The following is a 25,000-nucleotide window of genomic DNA, read 5'->3' on the forward strand; positions in this document are numbered from 1 at the left end:
AGTAGATGTGGACCCTGATGACATCAAAACATGTTCTGCGATCGTAATGGAGAATATGTCATGGCCATCATAAGTGGTAACCCAACACTGGTTCTCACAAACTGAAAAATAAATACAACAAAAAACATTTTGCAAACTGGTAAGATAAAAATGGAAGGAGACAGGAAAGGTTAGGTGAATATGAAAATACATGTTATACTCATTGTACTTTGATACCCAAGACTGGTAAAAGCTGCAATGAGGAACTTATTGTCTCTGCACAATTATAACCTTCCATAGCAGTAAGTGATTGCTGTATAATTATAAGCATTTTGAACATTTACCATTGTCCCAGTTTGCTTTCTAGTTGTCATACCTAAATTAATTGGCCCTATATTATAAATGACACTGATAATATAAGCTAGTCTCTCCAAAATTGCCAAATAAATATTTGATGGTAATTTCAAACTTAATTACAAAGTTGAAAATGAAAAACGTTTTATTTATTTATTGTAATTGATGTCACCCGGCCCACCTACAGTACCTTTACAGCCCACCAGGGGGTCATGGCCCACACTTTAGGAAACACTGAGCTAGAGAATATTAGTATTACAGTTATGTTACATAATAAAAAAGTAAAAATTGTTTCCCTTTCACCCAGAGCCCATGCAATGCCCGCGTCTAAAGAAACCCTCAATTAGTATGAAACTCACCCTTCTCTGTGTGCTGCCTGTAAAGACTCCTGGGGCAACAGGCTAACCAGGCAGGCATTACTCATGTGCTGAATCTCCATCATCCTCTGTTGGTGGGAAATGCCATTCATGTGACTGCGGAAGTTCTTAAAAAAAAAAAAGGAAGAGAAAATGCAAAAGGTGATTTAAAAGGTAATCATTAAAATATGATGAACATTCCATTACACTTGACATTTAATTAAGCTGATCACAATAATTGTGCAAATTTGTTCAAATTCCACAACAATATGGTCCCATCCAAATTGAAGCCTATGTTAAAAATTGAAATAATTAAAATGGCAATCAGTTGCATTTCCATCAGATGGATTAAGGCAAATGAACTGTTTACCTGAATTTCAACATTCTGTTCAATGTCAATAAAGGGCTGTTCTTCATAAGGTGGTAATAATGTAATATTGTGTATTATTGCACCATTATAGGCTTATACTATGATGGTGAAATAAAATTTGCAAAAAAGACAGAACTGCAAATCATTATTTTAATTCATGACAATGAATGGCAAACTATAATGCCATGAGGGAGTCAGAGTGGGAAGGGCACTGAGCTCAGTCCACCACAGCACAATCCTCCTCCTCTGAGGTGTGTCCTACCTACCTGCTGGTTGTGGCAGGTGATGCTGCAGAGATAACAGTACAACTTGTTAACGTCCTCCAGGGCTCCTTCCTTGTTCTCCTCCTGGTCGTTTGAAGGTGCCGGAGGGGCTCCGTCATCCGCCGGCGCCTCCTTCAGCCCCGTGTCCACGTGCTGGCTTTCACTGCTCAGCTCGGCAGAGGGCGAGGGAGCAGACGTGCCGCTCGGCGCCTATGCCGGCGAAAGTTGTCGGAGAAGCGAGTCCAATGAACGTCATACGCTGTGCCGATATTCAGTTTAAAAAAAAAAGTACAAAAACACTCGCTTCGACTTTTTTTTTTTTTTTTTTTAAGAACTCACCTCAGCAGCTTTGATCTCTTCAAGCGCTTCGACATCCTCAGATTCTGCCATGGACCCTGCTACGGAGCTGCCTTCTTCCAGAATGATGCACTCTAGGAGAGGGAAAAGCATAGGAGTGAGAATGGACCTTCAATGTTGACAATACCTGAAATACATCAATGGTATTTTGACATCTGGTATTAACCAATCAATATTTGTATTAGCAGCATTACCAGGCTGGGCATCCTCCGTGTCGGTGTCAAGAACCCTCTCATCAGCCTCGGAAACGGACTCGTGAGTCAGAACTTCCTCTTCAGCCTCGGCAACGGACTCTTGAGTTACAATTTCGGTGTCAGGCTCAGCAACAAATTCTTGGGTTAGAATTTCCTCGTTGGTCTCTACGACGGACTCTTGAGTAAGAATTTCGGCGTCCGTCTCCGCAACCGACTGTTCCTTGGGCTCCTCTGGCCTAAGAGGGATGTGAATGAAGGTGAGACAAGAGATGAAAGTGTCCGTAGCATTCAAACATTCAAGCATTTAAGCTATATTATACAACAATCAAGTTGAGCAATATGATTGGACAAGAGGTAGGGATGCCACGGTGAGGAATATTTCCAACTGGTTAATAAACTCATGACAACACGGGCGTTAACGGTAACACCAGACAACGAGGGGGGTTGTTATGTCCGGTGCTGCTATTTTGTTTTGGGGTACAACAAAAAGTAAATAAATAAAATACATCTAAAATAAAAGCACAGTGTTCTCAATGTGTTAGAGAGGAACGGGGAGGAGCAGCGGACAGAGATTGCGGCCGCAAATTACGCATGGAGAGGGAGACGGGTCCCGATCCAGCCTAGAAATGTGACTCCGCAGACTATGCTGCGCCTCTGCTGTGCGCACAAAAAGCAAAAACTTTCACTTTTGTCGCATTTGACTAAGTATTGATAAAACGCTTAGCATTTTACGAGTCGATTTTTTTATTTGATGAACTTGGGCGCTGATAAATGAAACTTAAATAAATGGATTTTATTTCCCCCAAAAAATGATGTAAAAACCCCCCCCCCCAAAAAAAAAACACAGCAGGGAAGTAATATAATTGGTGTATGCCCAAACACCGGGTAACACTGGTAACCCTAACAATAGGTGCTCCATCTGTGGTGATAACATAACAGTACTGGGATAATTTACTAATTGAAGCACAAAGCTTCACATGCTTGCCAGCCTGTAACCGAGAAATTATGTGCATAAAGCCACCCCACCCCCACCCCATCCTATAATATCATACTTGTGTTCACTAACCGAAGTCAAAAGTAATCATCTTTGTTGGAGGCAAGTGGACGGCAAAAATCATGATCTCTCGTCTCTAATTACCATCAATTGAAAGAGCAGTTACTGTACAGCAATGGAACTATTGTATAAAAGCAAATCACAATCAAGGCTGTGCCCCCAACTGGTGTAGTTTCTATGGCTTCCTTTAGCTGTCGAAATTCATCAAACGTGACTGATTGAACTGATTGAGTAACTTGGACGAACACTCTTCCCTGTCGATAGTAAATTGGAAGATGGCTGCAGGCGCCATACCCTTCTGTCCTCTGCTTTTTCAATACGGGCTCCTCTGTCAGCTCCTCAGCCGCTTCTGCACGTTCTTCTGCTTCTCTCGCTCCTCCTTCTGTAGGTTACAACAAAAACAAACTGGCCAGTCGGCTACCCATTCATAGACACTCACAAACACTAAATGGGGGAAGATTTTGGGGAAAGGCTGAATAGAATTCCATCAAAATAGGCAAATTCTTGAAGGTACAGTATGTTTACAGGGCTGCAGTCCTACCAAGCTGAACTTTATCACTGGTGTCAGTGGTGGCTGCAGACTGACTGGCTCCTGCTCTCTGCTCATTGTCTCTCTTTCGGTCTGGCTGGCGAGCGGCAAAGTCCTAGAGAGAAAAACAGGATTACAGACCTGTCAACAGTGACTGGGCTATGTATTCCGATTAGACACAAAAATAAAAAAAAAACTCTCCACATCAGTTACCATGTTAAATTCCTGACAAGGGTAGTTTTAAATTATTTTATTGTGCATTCAACAAAATAAAAAGGTTGATCGGTTGATTGTTGCTAAATAGCTTCAAATGAGACGGAATCCTAGATTTCATTAGAAGAACATTACCCAATAAATAACTCAAAGTCCCAAATATCACCATAACCCTGCAATAACTTATTAAACCATGGGCAGGTATCTTAAGTTATATTTTAGGGTGGGAGCACAATTCTAACAATGAATTTATTATGTTTCATGTGTGTATTACTCATACGTGGATTTTGTGTAAGGTCCTTACCGTAGAAAAAAAATGTATATACAAAATTAGGAATAAACCCAATTTAAAGTGCTTTGTAAATAGAGTCTAGGAATGGGATTGGATAAATAGGTTTCAAACCACTAATTTACAAATGTAGTACAGCCAACTCCAGTGCTATTAACAGGGCAAACTTAAAGAGTTGCTTAAAGATCATGAATAATTGCCTTAAATATATATTTTTTCAGATATTATACTATTCTATTTAAGTTGTCAAAAAAGAGCTAATTGTTTTCTAGTAAATACCGTGGCAGTGGAGGGTGTGTTGCTGCTGTTGTTATTGTTATTGTAGTAGCGAGCATGAGGGTGGAAGTGTCGGGCAGCTGGGAAGCCCATGAGAGGGGACTTCATTGTCATGCCCATAGGAACAGGACCTAGCAGAGAGGATCTGGCCCCAGCTGAGAAGAACTGACGAAACTGTTGACCACCCATGGCAAAGCCCCGCATATTACCTGGATATAAGGGGAGAATGTATATAAATGAGATGTATGGAGAGGAAAAACAAAAAAAACACACACACACACACACACAAGTATTATTTTGGTAACTCATCTGAAACTGGGTAAGCTTTACACATTTCCCCAAAAAATGTAGTCCTTTAATGCATTTAGGTGCAGAAAAAGTGGGAGACGGGAGAAGAAGAAATTGGGCAATTCCGTCCCATTACTGAAAAGGGAAACTTTCCCATGGATAACCATGGTCAAAGCTATACACGTTTTGACCTCAAGTAATTTCCCTGTTCTTCCTAAAAAAATATATTTTAATCCATACCTTGCATTTGTTGCATGAGTAACGCACCCTGCAGCATGGGGTTAGGGGCAATGATTGTGGTCTGAGTAGCCTGGCACAGGTTAACCACCCTGGGTTGAGGGGCTGCTTGGGGGGGCACAGGCATGGTCCTGCAGAACAAATACATAAAACAGCACCAAGTTGGTTTGTTATCTCATGTGAAAATCACGATTTAATAAGTGCAAAACAAACCACTAAATAGCCTTAAGTGTCACAATTTTATAGAATCCCTGCAAGTGCAGTAAAGCAAATAATGCATGTTCACTCAAGGGGCCTTAAACCATCACCCCTACCTTTGAGCCTGGTGGTGGTGGTGGTGGTGGGGCACATGGTGTTGCGGTGGAGGAGGTGGAGGCTGTTGCTGGAAGAGCAGCTGCCGCAGGTGCTGCTGGAACCTCTGATGCTGCTGCTGCTGTTGCTGCTGCTGCTGCTGCTGCTGGTGGTGGTGGATGTGTGGATTGAACATCCTGCTCCTCTTGCTGCCGTTCCGCAGCTGTGGCAGCTATAAGACGCTGATGTGTTGGTGTCTGAAGGGGTCTGAGGAGAGAAAGCAAGATGCTCCTAGGTTTGCTTCTCCGGAAATGTATTTTATTTTTCTTTTGTCACAGAGGTTTACTTTGCATCGCTTACGACTTGTCGCTGCACATTGGCTCGTGACAACCAAGAATGGAGCTTAGTTCATCTGCAAAGTACAGTTTCATATACAAGGTATTTGCCGTGGTAAGGGCCGTGCAATGTTGTATAGACAACTAGCAAAAACAAATGTTAACAATCGAAAAATAGACAAAATAGAAAACAAAATATACAACAATATATAGAATATATGAAGTGTGTTCTATATACAGGATGAATTAAAATGCTATTATTGGCTCTGGGAATGAATATATATATATATATTTAAATGGGATATTCTGTACAGGACGAATATATATGTATACATTGACACGGGCATGGACAACAATGGATGAGTGGGTCTGAAAGATCACCATGTTAATAAACGCACGTCAATTCAATAATACTTCAGCTATTTACGGAGCATAACTTACTATCCCCGATAAAACTCAGCCGAACCCAAGCGCAATCACTGGAAGGCGTGTAGTGGTTTGTGAGTCATTTATAAGTCTCTTGTTAGTAAATAAAGGCCGAAGTTCCGAAGCTGCACCTGCTGTAAGACGAGACAGCTAACAGCTAACGGCTAATGGATAACAGCTAACGGCGGCTAACGGCTAACACTACCTGTCGATCAGCTAGCGACGAAGTGAAAACAACCGAGTCACTCACAAGCGCGGAGGAGGGGGGAAAAAACAACGGCAAGACCTCCGGCACGTCGTCACGCCTCACCCGCGTCGCGTTTCGGCCCGCGGCGACTCACCTCCTACCGGGAGCAGCGAGAGAAAAAAAAAAAACCCCAAAAAAAACCAAACCGCTGCGGGAGCGCGACATTCGGCGCGGCGGAGCAAACCCGGGCCACTCGCGGGGCTTCCAGTGGGCGGAGTGAGCCCGTCGGTCGGCAACACGGAGGCTTCCGGCGGCCGCCTTCAAAGTAAAAGCACCGGCTCCGACGTCCCCCCCCCCCCCCCTCGGCGGCTCAGTACCGTCCTTCCATTTCGGTCCGGGAATGTCTTCGCTATTCATTTAACGCTGTCTGACTACTTTTGGTAGGTCTCGGTTTAACGTGGCTGAAAGAAGAAATGATGTTACACACTTTTCAAACCCTTTTCTGAACTGTTTTTAACGTTGTTTTACGTGTTGCGAACCATGTTTGCAATGTGCTCATTGCGAGGTGATTTCTGGTTTATGCATGATACGATAAACACGTTTAATTGGATGGTTTACCTACTTACGTTTTCATCGACTCATCGCGTTTATTATTATTATTATTGTTGTGGTCGTGATTACACTTATTATGAATCATAATTCATCTCTTTATTGTTGTTGATATTTTACAAAAAAAACCCCAAAAAAACAATTTCACTTGAATGTTGGAGGCAAACAGGATCAGTGTGAAACCATTCACGACACGCACCAAGAAGTCGAGGCACAGTGCATCCACTCCATCCACATGGTGTATTTACTTGGACTGGACGGGGAGGACGACACGGTTATTACTATGACAACGGGATATCAACGCATTTCACATTGACTATAGTCTATAGTTACATGTTAGGCATTACCGATGTTCATATTTGTGGATTAAAAACAAAGACAAGACTCCACATATTCCACTCGAACACCTTCCTTGTAAAGAATTTCTGATTTCGGCGTCTGATTTCACGTCAAAAAAAAAATTAAAATTAAAAAATAAAAATAAAACAAAAACCGTCTTTCGTTCGTAATGTCACTCGCGCCTTATGGGAATTTGAACTGGGGGGGACCCCCACCCTGAAACAGTGCGTCCGCAGATCGCCAGGAGAAGCGGGGAGGCACAAGAAACGTGACAGCGGAGAGAAATCAGCTGCCGGGTTACAATTTTTACGGGGAGGATCGGACTTTACTTTTAAATAAACGCCTCCGACTAGTTCCGCAGTTTAAAAAAAAAACAAAAAAACGCAGCACGGGCCCAAGGTCGCGTCGCTTCCTTCCGCGTTGTTTGCGGGGGGGGGGGGGGCTGCGACGCGGTGCGGCGCGCAGGGCTGGACGCGGCGCGCTGCAGACGCGAGGAGCGCCGCCCGCCGGCCCGGGGTGGTGGCGCCAGACGTCTCAGCACCGCGGACAGCGCCGTTCTCCAAGGGGACGGAGGACGACGGCGGAAGCGACCATTAAAAAAAAAAAAATAATAATAATAATAATAAAAACAAAACAAAACAACAAAAAAAAAAAAATAATAATAATAGATAAATAAAACATTTTTTATTTTTTTTTTAAATGCCGCAAATTGACGGCGCAGAGTGAAAGGATGACGTGTCGCGTACGTTGTACCGGCCGAGGTCTGTCACCACCGAGCGGCGCGTGGATGTAAGTGCAGCCCGGATTACCCGCGTCCCTTCTGCTCCGTGGCGGCGGAGAGAAGCACCAGCGCAGCGCGAAGGAGCGGAGGGGGAGCCCCGGACAGAGGGCGAACTCATAATAATAATAATAATAATAATAATAGTGATAGAGTCAATAAACAGCGACTCGTCAACGCTAGGACGCCGCCTGAGAAGGACGCGAGGGGTGACTCGGAGCGCCGGGCGCTCCCTCAGCTTGTTAGTTCCCATTTGCGCCGGACGGAGCGACCTCCTCCTCCATCGCCAAGATGGGGAACCGAGGGATGGAGGACCTGATTCCTCTGGTGAACCGGATGCAGGACGCCTTCTCCTCCATCGGCCAGAATGCCAACTTCGACCTGCCGCAGATCGCCGTGGTCGGTGGGCAGAGTGCGGGCAAGAGCTCGGTGCTGGAGAACTTCGTGGGGAAGTAAGTGTGTGTGTGTGTACCCGCCGCCGCGCTGCGCGTCCGATGGCCGCAGTGGCTTTCGCTTTCATAGCGACCCCGACCCAACCCATCCCCCCACGGTCCTTGGCCTCACCTCTGGCGCCAAGGGGAACGCTCGGATTAGAGATAAATCACACGCCATCAATCGGTACATAGCTGAAAGACGTGTGTCTTCCACAGCCGGAGCTCGCTTCCATATGGAAGTCGGCGTGGGAGATTATTTCGTTGCATAATTCCAGCTCAGGGAACCAGATAGTGACTGTAGATATTCAACCTGGAAGTGAAGCATGCTGCCAATACGATATATAATACAATATACTGTAGTGTGTCATTTCTGATGTGAAATCACAGCTCACTTGTTTTTTGTTGTTGTTGTTATTTCACAGGAGATTGTGATAGATATCAATTGGCCATTGTCCCGGATCTGAAAATCTCACCTGCACTCAATAAACATGATCTCACCTATTTTTATTTTAATCTTAAACACCTTACACAGACAGAGCTGCACGTGCACAATACATCTATCATATGAATATTGGCAATGCATTAGACCTGAGACCTGTGGCCAAATGTGTGGCCCGACGCACAGTGAGCTCTGTTGTTTATGAACCTGAAAGGGAGCTGCACCTGTCATTCCGCCAAGAATTCCAGCCTTGATCAGTGTTGAAAACCACCGTCCTCCGTAGGATGCGCAGGGTGCACACGCAGCGTTTGGAGTCAGTCTGCGGCAGCGTGACCTTGCCAAAACAGAGAGAGGAAGACGGGGAGAGACAGAAGGGAGATCGAGCCCAGCAGAGCTTTTAGCCCCTTCAGCTCGGCTCAGAGTCCATCTGTCAGCGTTTACAGCCCAGGTGAACTGGCTTACTGCGCCAGCAACCACCCATCCATCCTTCTGGGGAGTCCTGTGAGGGTCATGAAGTAAACACGGAGGTTTCAGTGTTGTTGTTTCTGAGTAGGGTTAGGGTACGTGTATGATTTACTCCATATTTGATGCCATTCCTATCTATGAGCAGTTTGGGTGAATTGGCAGGATACTTTTACAAGGCTTCCAGACTTAAGCCTTGAGCAATAATAAGCCCAATAATAACAATAAAAATTGTGATGTAACTTAATTGTGATATAACCATTATAGCTATAGTGTGATCATAAAAAAACATTCTACAGTACGTTTCTCTTTTGCTACTTCCACTTTCTCTCCTTGACATTAATTTTGCCATACAGGCGTGTGGAATACTTGGCCAGATTACTCATCCCCTTCGTTGTTCAGAGGTTTTGGGTCTACCTGTGATGTCTTTCAAGGCACCATATTGGCTAAATAACAAGAGTCGGGCACTCAAGTCAGATAATCTAATTATAGCAGTGTGTGGAAGGAATCTAGGTTTCTACACCGGAGAAAGGGCTGAATGGTAGGGTGAAGGCTAACGTTGTCATTGCCAGACAGGCTGCACTTCCCATTGGATAATCTTGTTTTTAGTGTTTTTAATACGTTTTCTATTGTGTTATAGTCAAAAGCTCCCCCTTCCACTTAATTTACATAGTCAGAAAAATCACAACAAGCAGAAGAAATGTTGACAATTTCCTTAAAATATCATAGAACCGCAGTGTGTCCATACACTGTATCATTTATCACATCATCCTTTATCTACGTAGGGATGAATGCAGCCCGGTATTATCTGCGCTGTATGTTTGTTTGGCTCACGTCACACAGCTCCTCCCGTCCTATTTGCTCTGCCGACGCCACGGCTCTCCATCCCTCTCAGCACCCTGTCGTGTTGCACAACCACGGTGTCTCCGTTTCATGCAATCTCTCACGACATCATGAATGCCCTCTTTCTTTGAAGCTTTTAATCCCTTCGCTATGGTTTCATTTATTCAACTTTTTTTCAATATAAAGCAATGAAATCATCCTAAGCCTCTTGGGCTGCTCAGCCACCTGGCGAGTCTGATTGATAGTATTAGAGAACAAGCCAGTAAGAGGCTTTTTTCATGACTGAGGGGTTTCCTCACAAGTTCTGGTGATTATTCCTCTGGCAATACCTCTCCGAACTGTTAATGACATCACGGTGTGAATGATTAATTACTCGACAGACCAATTAAGATTATAAAAACAAAGGGGTTCCTCCATCGCTTCACTGTGATTCATTCTCAATAGTAAGAATTATTAATCCTATAAGAAAAAAAAAACAGTCAACATTGAACTATGATATATTCAAATTTAGATTTGTTTATTTTATGCGGACATATTTTTGGTAGCGTCATTTTGTGTTATTTGACAGAATGTTAATGGCAGGCTATACACATTCACTGCCAACAGGTATAGTTAATAAGTACAGAGCCATTCATATTGTACTGATATTGATATTTATTGTGGATTGGATTAGGATTTCAGCACACGCCTGGCTTATTCCACAAAGATAAGTGCTATCGATGCTGTTAAGATACGCTATGCTGATGTCATAAGAGAGCATTCACCTGTTCTCCCCGTCTGTTTCTCTGTTCACTATCAGTCTGTTTTTATTCTTCAATAGAGGCCACTCACTGTCGTTTGTCACTCCAGCCTTCCAAGGTTGTTCCTTGAAAATAAAACACACGAGTAGACTAAAAATATTAACCACCACTTGACTGAAATATAAATTCTCTCTCTCCCTTAACCTTTCTTTGTTGAGCTCACTCCGTAGTCCAGTCTGAGATCGTTTATAAATATTGTGAGACTAGGCAGGAAGGCAGGCCAAGGGGTTTCATATGTGGACTCTTGACCTATTTGATTCAAGATTCCAGATTCAAGATTCAAGAGGTTATTTGTCACATACATATACATAAGGTCATACATACTGTATATGCAGTGAAATGTCATGACACCCGGTGATTACGGATAATAAGCTCTTTAAGCTCTAAAGATACTAAAAACACTAGAATATGCGTAATCGACACAAGGTGCCTCTGTTTGCTGATAATGGCCAAACTGACATTTAATTTAAAGATCCAGGTCCGCATGAACTATAAGATATTCTTAGTGCATGGTGCTTCCTGGAGTCGGGTCGTAGTTGTCCCAAATATCTGCGTATTTCTTTATCCATATTTTTCCACATTCTCCATTCACCTTTTTTTTTTCCCTGTCACTTTCTTCCTTCCTTCATTGTTTTTTTTGTTTTTTTTTGATCCCAGGTGTTTAATTATCACATCTGGGCTCTACCAAAGCAGAAACCTGATACTATATACAGTTTGGGAAGGAATTGGGAAGGTTGACGTGAAAGGAAGAAACCTGCATTAGCACAACAGCTCTGAGATGGCCCAAGGATGTGTACTGTAGCATGTATAAATGTGTTATGCAACACATACTACTCACTCATTTTTGCACACTTCATACTACAATGCACAGTACATTAAGTGTAGATAGAAGCCACTGAACAATGGAGTGTGCAATCACATTTCAGATTGCAGAACTGGTGTCCGGAAACTGGTTTCAGGACCTTGGATAGCACTCCAAATTCTGATACCTCGAGAGGGAAACACAATCACCGGATTAGGTTCTCTCGAAACCTTAAACTACTTTCAGATGTTATCACAACTTCGTTTCACAAAGATTTTATTTTTCCATCTCAACATTGAAACGTGTTGATAGTGTATCCCTATGCATGTTACGTACGGATGCAGCGGTTTGGTTTGGAGCACAATCTCTGCATTGTGGGCTGCTCTCCAGTTTCTGCTCCGGTCAGGTCTCAAGTTTCACGAGACACTTTGTGATCTCAGGAGCCTGCTGCAACACATGCTCTTGCCGCATATTATTTCCCTGCTAACACTGTAACACTATCATCCATGTCACTTTTAGATATCCGTAGTGTTTAGAATTATGACATGGCTGGGTCCACATGTGACATCATATGAAGATTTGCTGTAGATTATCATGAGCAGCTCAACGCACGTGAGAGACGTTATGGAGACATTATGGTTTGGACTAGTATACTATCACTAATCCTCTATGGGAGGTATAGAGATTGCTCTTTGATGTCAAAGGATATATGTTGGATTGAGAAATGGGAAATTAGATAGATAGATAGATAGATAGATAGATAGATAGATAGATAGATAGATAGATAGATAGATAGATAGATAGATACATGGGTGTTAGAATGGTTAAAACAAGAATAGTTTAGTTTTTGAGAGTAGTGACTGGAGGACAGGGATCAAAATGAAGTAAACAGGAGTTAAATAAAACGTGTGAGAGAGAGTGAAAGAGGAGGCTCCGCAGGATTACCACTAATCTCTGTTCGGTTCCCCAGCTTGGTAAGGGTATATTCTCCCATTGGCCCTGTCCTAATCTGTGCTTCCGCCACCTGCCAACAACCAGCCTTTTTATTGGCTGCCCTTGCCACAGTATCTGATGATAATCTAGGAGTGCACTATTCATTACCCAAAAAGCAATCTATTTTTTCCCGGGTGCTGGAGAGGAGAGAGAGAGAGGGAGAGAGAGAGAGAGAGAGAGAGAGAGAGAGAGAGAGAGAGAGAGAGAGAGAGAGAGAGTGAGAGAGCGAGAGAAGAGAGAGGGGGGGGGTGGGGGAGTTGCTCTCGTGTGCTGACACTTTCTGCAGTAGAACTGGTGAAAGATGAGATAAAGATGTGTGTGTGTGTGTGTGTGTGTGTGTGTGTGTGTGTGTGTGTGTGTGTGTGTGTGGGTGGGTGGGTGGGTGGGTGGGTGCGTGCGTGCGTGCGGGTGGGCGGGCCTGCGTGCGTGCGTGTGTCTGGTAATTCTCTCTGGCTAAGCCAAACCTGTGAGTGGGAAGTCCCGCACTGCTCGGTAATAAAAGGTGAGTGATGGCTGCAGAGAGAGATGTCGCTCATGCCGCCCCCAGGTCTCAAGTCAGAAGACATACTTACAGCAAGACTGTGTGCATGTGTGCTCCTGCTAAAGTGTGTGTGAGAGTGTGTGTGTGTGTGTGTGTGTGTGTGTGTGTGTGTGTCTTTTTATGAACGGCTGGTTTCACCATGCATGCTGCTCCAATTTAATGTGTCCATATGGTGCAAATTTGGGGGGGGGCGGGAGCAGAGCAGCGTAGTGAAAGGAGGACCTGCAGTTAAGCCCATCTGTCCACCCTAAAAGCCATCACTGGTGGGTGAGGGAGGTGCGGGAGGTGCAGGAGGTGCAGGAGGTGCAGGAGGTGCGGGAGGTGAGGGGGATTACCAGCCCCAGCCCCAACACGCTGACGCACACAGCTGGATGGACAGACACATCGGTGCTGCTCCCAGCCCTGTAGCATGAGCCACTTCCCTCTCTGATGGTTCTACCTCGTACAGGATCAGCCTGTTGTGATTTGGGGCTCTATGAAAATATTTCATAAAGTATTTCACCGCCCCAGTCCCCCCTAGCCCCATCCCCGCAGTCAGGAAGATGGATGGATGGAAAAATAGAAAATAATAGGGAAAAAGTGGACAAACATCAGACAAACCAACAGCAGTCTTTAACGGAGTGTCAATACATATAATTCATAAAAAATGTGAAGAGACTTGGTGAAAATGCATTACATAATTAAAGATGAGAAAAAATATATTGTATTTGCAATAAAAAAACAATTGAGTCATTAAATCAGATTAAAAACATAAAGACTCATTCTCACATTTTCAGGATTCGATGGGAACTTGTAATCTTTATATTATTACATAACACAATTTTTTTTTAGTAAAACTGCAATATTAATGAAGAGCCACACTAGTGTCTTCTTTCTTTCTTTCTAACTTCTCCTGCAATACAAGCTATACATTCAGTGCCGGTGGGTAAATGACGTAGATGTTGTGTAAGCAGCAGAGCCCGCTGAAAGAAAATAGTAAATCCTTTGTCCCTTGCGTGTTCCCACCTTCCCACTCACACAGACGTGTTTGTCTCATGGGAAAAAAAGGTAAAATCCCATTAATAAGATGCTGAGTCATTCTGTATCAGGTTGATAATGAGGGCAACTTTTTAGAAGAGATTTAATCAGTTTTGCATTGTTGTACCTTTGCTTTGAAGCAGATTTTAGAATAATTATCATCGTTTTTCTATCAAAAAGTGAAGAACTACAAATTGCTCCTGACTCCTTATGGGGTCACTATACAATATGAAGCGCAGAGGCGTTTGTTTTTTTTGCCTCTGCCCTCAGTACCTGTTAAATATTAACATCTAAATAGACAAACATCTGTTCCCCGTATCCCACAATCCCTCCCGGTTATTTCCATTCCCTTCCTTGTTGTCATGGCTGAGCGCTCTCTCTGTCTCTGGCGCTTCGTAGGGACTTCCTGCCCCGTGGGTCTGGCATCGTGACTCGCCGTCCTCTGGTGCTGCAGCTGATCAACTGTCCCACAGGTACGACCGTTTTTAGGCCTCCTCCGCTCTTCGCGGATACACCCTCCGCCTCCCTCCCTCCCTCCCTCTACCCGGAAAGCCCTCCCCTCTAATCTAGCATCCCTCGTTTTCCCGCTGGGAAACGCTTCCCTCATTTCTCTGCCTCTGCTCTACGCTGCGGAAAGGCTCTGCTTCTCTCTTCATTTAGTCTCTCTTTCTTTTGGTTGTCGCTTTTGTTGTATTCCTTTTGTATTTTAAGCCGGAGTTTAAACCCCCCCCCCCCCAAAAAAAAACACCAAATTATTTTGTGATCTCCCCGTGAAGGAAAGAGCGAGGGCAAATAAAAATAAAAAGTCAGTCTCCTGGTGGAGAATCCTCCTGCAGGTGCTTTCCCACAACTGTTCATTCACAGAAGCAAAACTCCCTCAATTGTCTTTTTTTTTTTTTAGCGATAGAGCACAAAAATGTATGTATGTTTGTAAAGTCAGTAAAAATATTTTTCCTCTGTTCCATTTTTCTCGAAATGATTTTCCTGAAGAAGACGTATGAGAGGAGGTGACAGGATGACAGACCCTCACCGGGCTGTTACGTTGAAAGTAGAAAGGCGTCGTATGACTCGTCATGACGGGGTTTCTTTAATTACACCCACACCGGCTCCTTTTTCAAAATGAGACGTGTCACCTCCGCCGCCTCTCCCTGCTTGCCTCTTCCAGAATATGCCGAGTTCCTCCACTGCAAGGGGAAGAAGTTCACGGAATTTGACGAAGTTCGCCAGGAGATCGAGGCCGAGACCGACCGCATCACGGGGGCCAACAAGGGCATCTCTCCCGTGCCCATCAACCTGCGGGTTTACTCCCCTCACGGTCAGTCCTTGAACCGGTTGAGATCGAGCCCTTATTCGTTAAGAGACTAAGTTTTGGGATAACCCTAACCCTAACCCTTCTAATAACCCTAACCCTAACCCTAACCCATTTGAAACATTAATGTCCATTGTAAAATTGTCACTACTTATTTATTCAGTAATAATAACAGAAAGTCTTATCGGAGCAAATATCACTCTGAGGCTCTGACACCGAGGTGGATATCAGAGGAAACCGAGTGAACTCATTCTCAGACCGCCTGTTCTTTTTACTTCTCGCCTGCCCAGTGTTAAACCTGACACTGGTGGACCTGCCGGGGATGACCAAGGTGCCGGTGGGAGACCAGCCCGCAGACATCGAGTCCCAGATCAGGGAGATGCTGATGCAATTCGTCACTAAGGACAACTGTCTGCTGCTGGCCGTCTCACCGGCCAACTCGGACCTGGCCAACTCTGACGCTCTGAAGATTGCCAAAGAAGTGGACCCGCAAGGTCGATACGCGCACGCCCACGCGCGTGCACACACACACACACACGCACACACACAGAGTGTCCTTCCAAAAATCCAACTCTATGGTAATAGGGAAAGTATGTTGAAGTTTGTGTGTGTATGTGTGTGTGTGTGTGTGTGTGTGTGTGTGTGTGTGTGTGTGTGTGTGTGTGTGCGTGTGCAGGTCTGAGGACCATCGGTGTGATCACTAAACTGGACCTGATGGATGAAGGGACGGACGCAAAGGATATCCTGGAAAATAAGCTGCTGCCACTGAGGAGGGGTGAGTGCACACACACACGTGCACACACACACACACGCACACACACACACACACACACACACACACACACACACACACACACACACATGCACACACAGGCACGCACACACACACATGCGCACCCACGTACAAACACACATTTATGCATAGTCAGTGAGTAACTCACTCACTCACTCACTCACTCACTCACTCACTCACTCACTCACTCACACCACCACAAGGCTCCCCAACTGACCCTCTGTTTCCCTCTTGTGGTTACAAGTCATACAAAGTCTTACGGAATCAAAAAAGGAAAGGGAAAAAGCAGAGGAGACGGAAAGAGAGAGAGAAAGAGGCAATAAAAAGAAATCCAGCTAAAAAAGGAGAGCGATGGGGAGGAAGCTCACATGATGTTATCCGGGTTTTTTTTTTTTTCAGGGGTGAACTCCGGGGTAAAAACAGTGTTTTGGAAAAATGGGCTCCATCAGCATCTTCTGTGGGCTGCCATTAATGCAAACATGCTGATTTCGTGCTTTTCCAATAGCAGCGGTTAGAATTTAATCATGTGTTTTTGGAATATTTTTCCGTTTCTCTCCGTTATACCGCTCTGTCACCAGATCGTTGCAGCACAGTCCGCGTCTTTTCATTTTGTTGTTGAAATTCTACTCTATTCCATTAACACGGTAATTATAACTGTAGGAGGCCGCTTATTTGACCTGGGAGAAAATAACATTGTGATTGTTATTATTATAATTGGTCACAATTCATCATCATAGCAATGCATTTTAACCTCATATTTCCGTCCTTGACAGCCATTTAAGTGTCAAACAAAAGATCTATCTATCATCATCATATCTAACATGTGAACCAAGCCATTCCCACTGAAACTGTTTTTCACCACTTATTCAAATTTTCATAATGAAATAATAAAATAATCATCATTACCCCATGATGATGTCAATCGCTCCATGTCCAGGTTACATTGGGGTGGTGAATAGGAGCCAGAAGGACATCGACGGAAAGAAGGACATCAATGCCGCCATGGCGGCGGAGAGGAAGTTCTTCCTCTCGCACCCGGCCTACAGACACCTAGCGGACCGCATGGGCACGCCCTACCTTCAGAAATGCCTCAATCAGGTATGTGGGACCCGGTATTTTCTTTTCAGTATTCATGTTGTCTAATTCCACGTTCCACGCTCTAATGGCTGGAGGTGTACGGAGACGCCATTATCTGTACAGTATCCGTATCTGTTCATAACCAACAAAATGTTCTGCCCCTGTATGTGCATTCGGATAGAAGGCTGGAAGTGGGCGTGGTTTATACCGGAAGCCCCGTTAAATAGGGCAATTGTTGTATTTTGTTACGTAAAATTCGTCGGCAATGCAATTTTTGTGCCTTCAAAGCATCACGTTGATTAATATTGCTGTATAATTAATTGTGAAATATATTTCCACATCCTCATACTGTACTTTTCATCTCTGTCTCTCTCTCTTTTTATTCTTTAGTTTTTAATGAGACTAAGTTATATGAATTGTCCGGAACCACCCTTTCAACCGGGGGACGTCTCAGCCCTCTCTTGCTTTGGACTCTCTCTCTCCCTCTCTGTCCCTCTCTCTCTGTCCCTGTCCGTGCGCATCTGGGGCATGAGCCCGGCGACGGGGCCCACTGTCCCGGCTCCGTCGGCGGAGGGTAACCGAGTCCGACGGGGAGGGGGCGGGGAGACGGGGGTGGCGGTGGAAACCGAAGCGCCGGTCCGAGAGCCAGGAAAATGTTAACGACATGGAATACGGAATTGACTCCGATTGTGTGTCCGTTGCCGACAGATATTGTCCACGCGATCCCTCCACGAAATTCGCTCGCTCTCACACACAGACACACAAACACACACACACACACACACACACACACACACACACACACACACACACACACACACACACACATCCGTCTGCACTCATTCCGAGATGATGGATAGCGTTTCTCCTTTTTCAGAAACTGACACATAGACAATTCAATCATGGCTTTTTTTCCCCACCCCGGATAATAACAAGCAACTTTGGGTATAAGAAATATCTGTTTCCATCGCATTATTTGTGCTTCTCCCGAATAAGGTATTTTTCGGATTCGGGTACATCCCTTACTAATGGCGTTTTTCTGTCCTGCGGTTCCAACTCTCCGTGCCCGCCCGACCGCCGCCGCTTGCAGCAACTGACCAACCACATCCGCGACACCCTGCCGGGGCTGCGGGCCAAGCTGCAGAGCCAGCTCCTCTCCATCGAGAAGGAGGTCGACGAGTACAAGAACTTCAGGCCCGACGACCCCTCGCGCAAGACCAAGGCTCTGCTGCAGTGAGCGCGCACACCGACAAACACACCCATAGATCGACAGCCAGGTAGACGGGTGGATGATGCGGCCTCAGGCGGAAGGCGGCGCAAACGCATTCCTGCATCTCCCCTTCTCAGGATGGTGCAGCAATTCTCCGTGGACTTCGAGAAGCGCATCGAGGGGTCCGGCGACCAGATCGACACGGCCGAGCTGTCGGGGGGCGCGAGGATCAACCGCATCTTCCACGAGCGATTCCCCTTCGAGCTGGTCAAGGTCCGAGCTTCTTTTCCGTCCCGCCTCGTTTCTATGTTTACCTTGGCGGTCTGGCGACATTAAACACACGGAGGGCTCAGAATAATAATCCCTCATCAACACGCCTGTCTCCGCTGGTATGTTGGCTATAGTGTAGTGTGCATACTTTTCATATCCCTTCTCAAAGAGAGGGAAGGAGAAGGAGAAGGAGACAGGGGCAAGAATCATGCCTCCCCCAGGACCCCAAAGCCTTCGCTTTATGACTAAAACATTCCTCGATTGCCAGCTCAGCATCTACTTCTCCGCCTTGTTGTATCCCTCTCCCTCCCTCGCTTTCTCATCCCCGTCCCCCTCGCGCCCTCCCTCCCGCTAGACATTCCTTTGTCTCGCCTTCGCTTCCTCCCTACCTTTCCGCCCCTTCGCTCTATCAATCTCCGCGTCCTCTCGCGTTTTTCTCCCGTCGGAGTTTCCTCTTCCCCCTGAAACGGGAGTCCTCCCCTCCATTCACTCCTTTCTCCTCTCCGCCCCGGCTTCCTTCTCCTCCTCCTCCTCTCCGCGCCCCGCACCCTCCTACCGCCTCAAAGTCGGAAGCCTCGGAATTCCGCCTCGGTCGCCCCCTTTTTGCTGCTTTTGATACGACGTCTTCCTCCTCCCTCCCTCCTGTCTTACACCCATGGACCCTTACTCCCTTCTCTAACTGCCTTCCTCTATTCATCCCTCCTTCTTCCTCCCTTGCTGGTAAAAAAAAGAAATAAGGAACCCCGCCTGTTACCCAGCTGGCAGAGGAAGATGTCCTGCGGGGGCCACACTCTCATACTGTATATACTGTATTCCCCACCTATAGTACAGGCCAGGCTGCATCGTACACCCTCGAAAAATAATGCACATTAAAGAGACAAAATGCGGGGCCCGCTTTAAACGTAAGCTCAGTGTGTCCTCATCTACTATATCCTCCGACTCGCATTGCTTGAATGACACTTGAATGACCCGCAGACTATGAGCTGCTGTAGTTTTTTGTAAGTCTGTGGAATCGCGGTAGAAAGAATGCAGGAAATCAGCCTCGGAAACAAAGCGATGGCTTCCGCTGGTCTGGTAATGCATCCGTCATCTGTGCTAGTGTGTGTGTTTACGATTACGAATAGTCGGCATCAGAGCGAGAGCGTTCCGCGAAAGTGCGTCACAACCGCAGTGAGTATATTTTTTTCTTTTTCTAGATGGAGTTTGATGAGAAGGAGCTCCGCAAGGAGATCAGCTACGCCATCAAGAACATCCACGGCATCAGGCACGTCCGCCCTCTAAAGCACTCCCCCCTTTTTTTATCCTTCTCCTCTTCTTCCTCCCTTCCCCTTAATGTCTCGTCCCTGCCTCCGGGTCACCTCTGCGGGGCCATTTAATCACGGAGGCCTCTGTACGCTCTCAGGGGCCTCTGCTGCATACTGATGACCCTACAGATTGAGACGGAGGAGATTCGGAGGCAGATAGGGGTGACGGCCGGAGCAGATGATGATCTCTTCTCCGTCCTTCTTGTGTGTCCCCTTTTATTATCCCACTGTGTTGATGTGTCTTTCATCCGTCCGTCCGTCCTCCTGTCTGTCTGTCGGATCGGTCGGTCCCTGACCTTGGCCCGTCCCCCTTCTGGAGCGATGCGTTATGTCGCTCCTATCCCTCTGTGACGCTCCTAACTCATCTTAAGTGGGCATCCCGGCTCTGTGGATTAATGATGTGTGTTTAAGCGACTAAATATTTTAACAAACACGTGAGATGTCATGTGAATTATGAATGTTTCCCAGTGAGTGATGAGAAACATTATACATTTGAATAGACCGTTCGATCCGCCGCACATCCTAAATGGTGGCCATCTAGTTGTAGGTTAATGTGCGTGATGGGATTTCATTTGAACCAAACATCCTTTTGTACATCGCTTTTTTGGAAAGATAACCATATACTTTCTGCAATGCTTTTTCCAAAGTGCTAATAAATATGAGTGGAAAGAGGAGGATGTAAGCCACGTGATGGCCCTGTTGTTGGCCTATGCATGGTTACCTGTTACATATAAAACAAACCTATTAACATATTGGAATAGTAAGAAATAAACAAACTGCAATTTTTATATATTCTGTATCTTTCCCTCTGCCTTTGAATGTTTTTTTGTAATACCACAGTATTTGCTTTGTAAGTTATTTTATGTTTGCGATGGGGGGGGATCTCAGAATTGAAAGGTGGGGGGGGTGTTCCTATTAAATTAATACTGTTCTTTTTACCCAATCCTCCTCCCTCTTTCCTTCTTTCTCTCCAACTTCTTACTCTTTTTTTTTTTTTTTTTTTTTGTGGCCTCTTGTCGCGGTTCTCACTCCGACGGGCAGAACTGGCCTCTTCACCCCGGACATGGCCTTTGAGACCATTGTGAAAAGGCAGATCGGGAAGATAAAAGAGCCTTGCGCCAAATGTGTGGACATGGTCATTTCTGAGCTAGTCAATACCGTTAGGCAGTGTACCAAGAAGGTAAAAAGAATGGAACGGCGGGTAGCAAAAAAAAAAAAAAAACCCCGATTCCCCTCACCCGTCTTCCTTAGATGTCTGTTCCCTTTTAACCTGGCTCTACCCTGGCGTAGTTGCTTGTTGACAGGGGGCAGATGAGGGGGCGGGGCGAGGTGGAGTAGACCTGCCCGCCCACCCCGCTTGCGATCGGTGTGGTTGGCTAGGGAGGGGCGTGGCATGGCTGTGATGCGGCGCTGTGGTTGAGATGAGAAAGTATGGACGCTGACTGGTATCTGAAATACGGCTGCCTGCATGAGACCGATACGAGAGCAGGTTCGACTTCTGCGTTTATGAATGTAAAAAAAAAAAATAATAATTATAATCCATGAATCGGTTTGTGAATGCTGCAGCGTTCCAAACTCTGGGCTCGGTTATGTGGGAATATCCGGGTGGTAGGGGATGTATTTGTCCAACACTTGCGGCCGTTATCGAAAGAACCTCAGCGTCCCGACTTCTCGTGTGCGAGGCTGGGGCTGTGCACCTGCGCCAGAACGGCGCCGAGACAATCGGGTCCGAACGCTCTCCGCCTCCCCGCGAACGGCGGTCCTTAAGGCTTCAAATCTGGCCAAGAACCGAAATCCGGTTGAGCCGCCTCGACCCGGTCGTGTTTTCGCACCGGTCAAACTGGAATAACGCTGCGACCCGAGGGGAAAACAAATGTGTTCGCAATTAGGAACGGCTGGGAAATCAGGGAGGGGAAAAAGAGGCAGATAAAACGCGAGGCGGCGGCGGCGGAGAGGAGGAAGTCAGGTTGTCTTGGCAGGGTCCCCGGGTGCACAGCTGTGGTCTCGTGGATCACTGCCTGGAGCTTTTGGCTGGTGTTGCACCGGCCGGGATCTCTCTCCATCCCCCACCCCCCCCCACCCCTTTTTTTTTCTCTCCCCCTCTCCTCTCTCGTTTGTCCTCCATCTTTCTTGATCGGCGGAGAGCGATCCCAGCGCTGTCCTCTTTTAGAATGGCTGCAGGGGGGGCGAAACCAAATGTCTCACTTGCCTTCTCTTCCGTCTGTGCTATTTACCACCACCACCCCAAACACCCCACCAACTCTCCCAGCCAAATCCGTTTTTTTTCCGTCCTCTCTTTTGTTCCTTTCCGTCTGCCTCCCCCCGTGACGCCACTTTCCGCATTGACCCCCGCCCCGACGCATTTCCGTTTCGACCCCCTTCCACGCGCTCACGAGCTTCCTCGTTGGCCTTGGGACGTTTAAAGCCGTCCCCCCCACCCCCTCCACCTCCTCCCTTTTCTGCCCTCCCTGTATCCTTCTCTCTCTCTCTCTCTCTCTCTCTCTCTCCAGGTTCCTCATCCTTCCCTATAACCCTCTCGGCGCCCCTGCTCTCCGTCTTCTTATTTCCCTTCTCTCTCTCTCTCTCTCTCTCTCTCTCTCTCTCTCTCTCTCTCCCCTTTCCCGCTCTCTCCCGCGCCACGTGCCTCTGTCTCCGCAGGACGGGGCTGTTCACCCCCGACCTGGCCTTCGAGGCCATAGTGAAAAAACAGATCCAAAAGCTGAAGGAGCCCACACTGAAGTGTATAGATATGGTGGTGAGCGAGCTCACCTCCACCATACGAAAGTGTAGCGAAAAGGTAAAAGTGTTTTCAAGGCGTCCGTTTGAAAAAGCAGCGTTCTCCAGGTAGGGGTAGACCGATGGCTGGGCTATTTTTAGCGGAATAAAAAAAGTACGCTCATCCGTTTGTGAGGGAAAGGCCGTAACACATCCAATAATAACACCGTGACGACGAAAGGATTTTTTACGATCCAGGAGGAAAAAATATAATTTGCATAATAGATATTACACCATCTGTGACGGGGGGAGGGGGGGCGTTCCAGATTCTCGCTCGGGTCCGTCTTCCCTCCTCTCGAGGCTTCCCTAATTCGAATCTTTCTTCGGTCTCCTCTGCGCATTTTCTTTTTGCGATATTTCACACCGTCTCCATCTCCGCCATCGCCGTGATTTCTCACTGGATTCGTCTGGCGCGAGGCTGTTCATGTTGTGTTCTCTGGCTACCGTACGCGTAGAAAGACATCGGGCCGGTTTCAACTCCCCACCGCTCTCAACACTTCACCGGCGGCTTCCAGTTCAGTGCGACAGAAATGTGTTGATAAGGAATTTTTATATGGTTTTCAAATTTGAATCATTCAATTTCCTACTATTAAGAAATCGTAGATAAATACATACATACATACATAAATAACTCAATGTTTAATTTTGTCACTAAAAAACATAAAGAAAACCCTGATTCAATCATCACTTGTTTACAGTCAATTATTAATACAGACATTAGTATTGTGACATGAATGCACTTCAAAATAAACCGTTATCAAAAGAAAATTAGATTAAATACTTTACATTTTTTTCTATATTATATATTTATATAATTTGCAAAAAAAAAAAAAAAAAAACGTATCTGCATTGTCTTGGTACATTCACATGCAAAAGGTTTAAGAAACAGTACAATAACTTCCATATAAATCTGTAAATAAATAAAAATAGATTTCATTCTTTAAATATATATCTCAAAGAGTGAGCGCCGCAGTGTTTCATTTTAAAGAAGTAGAGATTTTGCCCAGCCTCATCGGTCTATCCTTACACTCCCGTTGGTTATAATCTGTATTTTCGATTTGTGGATATGATATGAGATGTTTTCTTCCAATTACTGGATTTCAATTCCACAAACTGTCTCTTAAGCAGCATGTTAAGACATTTTCTTTCATATTATCACGTGTCTTTCGTCCTACTCGTCATTTGAATTCATTTGATTTGATTTTCAGTTATTACAATTACATTTTTTTGTCGCTTTGTTTTCATACAGTAGAGTGACTGTTTGCAGGTGGATTCATTAAGGGATAGATTCTCCAAGCATCCCCTCCTTTTCTCTCTATCCTCCACTCCTCTTTCCATCCCGTCATCCCCGCCGAATGGATTGCTTCTCTCCAAGTGATCGGAGGGACATAACTCGAGCCTCAATTTGGTATCATTCTGTTGAGTACTTTTTCTCTTTTTTTTTTTGAAATCTCAAAAAAATACGCATAAAAAAAACAAAACAACTTGAAACGAGTTTGGAGTCGGATCAAAAGTGACTCGGTGGAGGCAGCTAATCCAGGAAGTGGTTATTTGTTGTTTGTCCCTCTGTCCCCTCTTCACTCTCTTCTTGCTCCCCAAGCATCGCATGGAAAAGAGAATGAATGGATGTGATTCCCATCGTGACGATGCCTTACATAATAGCACCGCATGTTGTGATAACTTATCGCGTTTCGTAATAACAACGTAATACATAATACGTTTTACCACATTTTGAAATAACCTGTCGCGGAGCATGGTGGTTATGACTCATCCTGGGGGTTACGACACAATTTAATTGTATCTAATTGTATCCAAACACGTTTGGTGTGTTATTACATAAGGTGTTGAATTATTACAAATTATTTATTTGAATTAAGAATTGTTACAAAGTAATTATCGGATCATCACGTTTTAACATCCACAACATGGAATAACCACGGCATTGTGCCATTTATATAGGTTGTTATTAAAAGCGGCAAAATCTATTATGTGTGGCGGTTAAGATGTTTATAATTATTACAAAATGTGTGTGTTATCACAAAATAAAGGTCACATTTTTTACATTTCGGCAAGTTGTTCTAAAATGCAGCATTATGATATAATGCATTGTTGCGCCCGTGCCTTGTCTGTGAAAAGTGACCGTGTTTCCACAGCCTGTTCTACATGTAGATACTTCCGTTTTTTTGTCTTTGATTTTGTCGTCACGA

At 45.4% G+C, this 25,000-nt stretch overlaps 2 protein-coding genes across 4 annotated transcripts in view; one reads left to right on the plus strand and one right to left on the minus strand.

Moving 5' to 3' along the window:
* ciz1a (cdkn1a interacting zinc finger protein 1a) overlaps nucleotides 1–5,311 on the minus strand; it is a 10,931-nt gene extending 5,620 nt beyond the window's left edge. Inside the window, exons 1-9 of the mRNA XM_080018040.1 lie at nucleotides 5,074–5,311; nucleotides 4,763–4,890; nucleotides 4,238–4,443; nucleotides 3,469–3,571; nucleotides 3,222–3,309; nucleotides 1,874–2,109; nucleotides 1,662–1,753; nucleotides 1,326–1,532; nucleotides 693–817 (exon numbers count right to left, since the gene is read on the minus strand). Coding sequence (XP_079874166.1) covers nucleotides 693–817; nucleotides 1,326–1,532; nucleotides 1,662–1,753; nucleotides 1,874–2,109; nucleotides 3,222–3,309; nucleotides 3,469–3,571; nucleotides 4,238–4,443; nucleotides 4,763–4,890; nucleotides 5,074–5,246 — 1,358 coding nt within the window. The 5' untranslated portion in view covers nucleotides 5,247–5,311. The remainder of the gene's footprint in view (nucleotides 1–692; nucleotides 818–1,325; nucleotides 1,533–1,661; nucleotides 1,754–1,873; nucleotides 2,110–3,221; nucleotides 3,310–3,468; nucleotides 3,572–4,237; nucleotides 4,444–4,762; nucleotides 4,891–5,073) is intronic.
* A 2,423-nt stretch (nucleotides 5,312–7,734) lies between these two features.
* Nucleotides 7,735–25,000, plus strand: part of dnm1a (dynamin 1a) — a gene marked incomplete at its 3' end in the record, with an annotated part of 43,500 nt that continues 26,234 nt past the window's right edge. For all 3 annotated transcript variants that reach the window (XM_080017581.1, XM_080017580.1, XM_080017582.1), the window contains exons 1-10: nucleotides 7,735–8,176; nucleotides 14,455–14,528; nucleotides 15,221–15,370; nucleotides 15,655–15,858; nucleotides 16,041–16,139; nucleotides 17,095–17,255; nucleotides 18,325–18,467; nucleotides 18,582–18,717; nucleotides 19,911–19,978; nucleotides 21,060–21,198. In XM_080017581.1, the coding sequence (XP_079873707.1) occupies nucleotides 8,016–8,176; nucleotides 14,455–14,528; nucleotides 15,221–15,370; nucleotides 15,655–15,858; nucleotides 16,041–16,139; nucleotides 17,095–17,255; nucleotides 18,325–18,467; nucleotides 18,582–18,717; nucleotides 19,911–19,978; nucleotides 21,060–21,198 (1,335 nt within the window). In that variant the 5' untranslated portion in view covers nucleotides 7,735–8,015. The remainder of the gene's footprint in view (nucleotides 8,177–14,454; nucleotides 14,529–15,220; nucleotides 15,371–15,654; nucleotides 15,859–16,040; nucleotides 16,140–17,094; nucleotides 17,256–18,324; nucleotides 18,468–18,581; nucleotides 18,718–19,910; nucleotides 19,979–21,059; nucleotides 21,199–25,000) is intronic.

Source organism: Zeus faber (assembly GCF_960531495.2).
Source record: "Zeus faber genome assembly, chromosome: 17".
In the NCBI taxonomy this organism is placed as follows: Eukaryota; Metazoa; Chordata; class Actinopteri; order Zeiformes; family Zeidae; genus Zeus; species Zeus faber.